General features: G+C 39.5%; 1 protein-coding gene across 1 annotated transcript in view; it reads left to right on the forward strand.

Moving 5' to 3' along the window:
• Wee1 (WEE1 G2 checkpoint kinase) overlaps positions 1–2,412 on the forward strand; it is a 22,341-nt gene that overhangs the window by 3,017 nt on the left and 16,912 nt on the right. The window contains exons 3-4 of the mRNA XM_004634940.2: positions 158–328; positions 1,329–1,450. Coding sequence (XP_004634997.1) covers positions 158–328; positions 1,329–1,450 — 293 coding nt within the window. The remainder of the gene's footprint in view (positions 1–157; positions 329–1,328; positions 1,451–2,412) is intronic.

The raw sequence follows: 2,412 nt of genomic DNA on the forward strand, positions 1-2,412 counted from the left end.
TTAAATTCGGTTTTGTATCTCCTAACATTCTAATTACATGTTAAGTACTGATATGTAAGGTACAGTGACTTTTAAATTTTATACAGAGGTATCATTGTAGTTAAAACCATTTTCATGCCTTTCTATTATATATATTGATACTTTTTTTCCCCCAGAGAATTACAATTACTGAAAGCAATATGAAGTCACGATATACAACAGAATTTCATGAACTAGAGAAAATTGGCTCTGGAGAATTTGGTTCTGTATTTAAGTGTGTGAAGAGGCTGGATGGATGCATTTATGCCATTAAGCGATCAAAAAAGCCATTGGCTGGTTCTGTTGATGAGTATGTATTAAACTTTTTTGTTTTTGTCTTCTTGAGGTTGAGTTTCACTATGTAGTTCAGGGTGGCCTTGAGCTTACTGTGTAGTCCGGGCTGGTCTCAAACTTGGAATGATCCTCCTGCCTCAGCCTCCTCTGAGTGCTGGGATTACAGGCATGTACCACCACGTCCCGTGGCTGGCTGTATTGAACATTTTTGTCTTTTTTTTTTTTTTTTTTTGGTCTATTAGTGTTAAAAAATTAAGGTTTTCGGTAATCATATGGAATTTAGTTTTTCGCTGAGATGTTAAGGTTTTTTAATTAGGCTTGACAAAATGTGAATATGTATGGTTTGATTTCAGATCCTAACCTAAAGTTCTGGGGAGGATACATGAATTTACAAGACAGTGGGGTTTAATTTTTGCTGAATGGGCCAGGGAGATAGCTCAGTAGAATAAGCGCTTGCCTGGCCAGCGCAAAGACCTGCATTCAATCCCCAGTACCACAAAAAATAAAATAACATAACATAACATAACATAACATAACATAACATAACATAAAATAAAATTAAAAAATTGCTGAATCCTAGTCAACTAAAGTTTCTTCTTCCTGACAATTTTGGTTGGTTTTTTGAGTCAGGGTCTCTAGCCCAGGCTGGCCCAGAATTCAAGGTAGTCCTATCTCCTTTTGGTGGATTATAGGTTTAGTGCCTGGAAAGTCTATTTTGTTTTTCGGAACTGGGGATTGAACTCAGGCCCTTGTGCTTCTTGTGCTTGCCAGGGAAGTGCTTATTCCACTGAGCCATCTCCCTGGCCCCAAGTCTTTGTTTTTGAGACTAAGTCTTGCTGTATATTCCAGGCTGCTCTTAAACTCACTCACATTGTAATACAAGCTGGCCTGGAACTCAGGGAATGATCTTTCTGACTCAGGCCCCCACATGCTGATAGTGGCAGGTGTGTATCTGGCAATTTAGTTTATTCTTGAATAAAAATGATTTACCATTCTATTAATCTCATTTTTCCTAGGCAGAATGCTTTGAGGGAAGTGTATGCTCATGCAGTGCTTGGACAGCATTCTCATGTGGTACGCTATTATTCTGCCTGGGCAGAAGATGATCATATGCTTATACAGAATGAGTATTGTAATGGTGAGTAAAATAAGTGGTTCGCTTATAAACTTGTGAGCCTATGAAAGCCAGCAATAAAGAAACATTTCTTCAGTTTTTTCTCCTATGATTGTCTCTGTTTATCTGCCATGTATGTCTCTAGCTCTGTTTGCATCTTACAGATTCAGAGAGCAGAGAGCAATAACTTGTAAGCGCAGATGATTAGTTAAATCATTGTCCCTTTGCATCGTGTGTGTGTGTGTGTTTCTGGTAAAGAGGACCAAACCCAGGGCTTCCAACTTGCTAGATAAGCATTCTACTGCTGAGCTAAATCCTCAGTGTGAATGAAATATCTTATACATACCTTAGTGGTAGAATTTTGTATACTATTTATCTATGTCTGTTAAATTAAAGGGAGCTTCCTGAGAGTATGGTGCCTCTGCCATGTATTTTAAATTTATGTATTTATTCGATACAGGGTCTTACTATATAGTTAGACTCATAGTTATCCTGTCCCAGGGTTGGGGAGATAGCTCAGAAGCATAAGCACCTGCCTTGTAAGCATCAGGTCCTGAGTTCGATACCTGGTACCACAAAAAATACATCTGTCTCAGCCTTCCCAGTGCTTGGATTACAGGTGTGTGCCAACATATCCAGTTTTGGGGCCAGCATGGGCGCGGGGGAGGGAGTTCCAGGCCAGCTCGCATGCGGTACCGGGGATTGAACTCCAGGCATGCACTTAGACTGCTGAGCTGTCTTCCCAGCCTGCCATATGTATTGTGATGACACTAGCACCAAGCATAGTGTGTAAGACCCATAGTAGTAAAGTAAGTCAGACAAGACATGGTGGTACATGCCTGTAATCCTGGCATTTAGGAACCTGCAGCAGGAGGATCACTTGCGTTCCTATCTAGCCTATACTACATAGTATTTTATTTATTTATTTATTTATTTATTTATTTATTTATTTATTTATTTTTGTGCGGAACCCAGGGATTGAACTC

This window comes from Octodon degus, unplaced genomic scaffold (assembly GCF_000260255.1).
Source record: "Octodon degus isolate 3935 unplaced genomic scaffold, OctDeg1.0 scaffold00067, whole genome shotgun sequence".
Classification (NCBI taxonomy): domain Eukaryota; kingdom Metazoa; phylum Chordata; class Mammalia; order Rodentia; family Octodontidae; genus Octodon; species Octodon degus.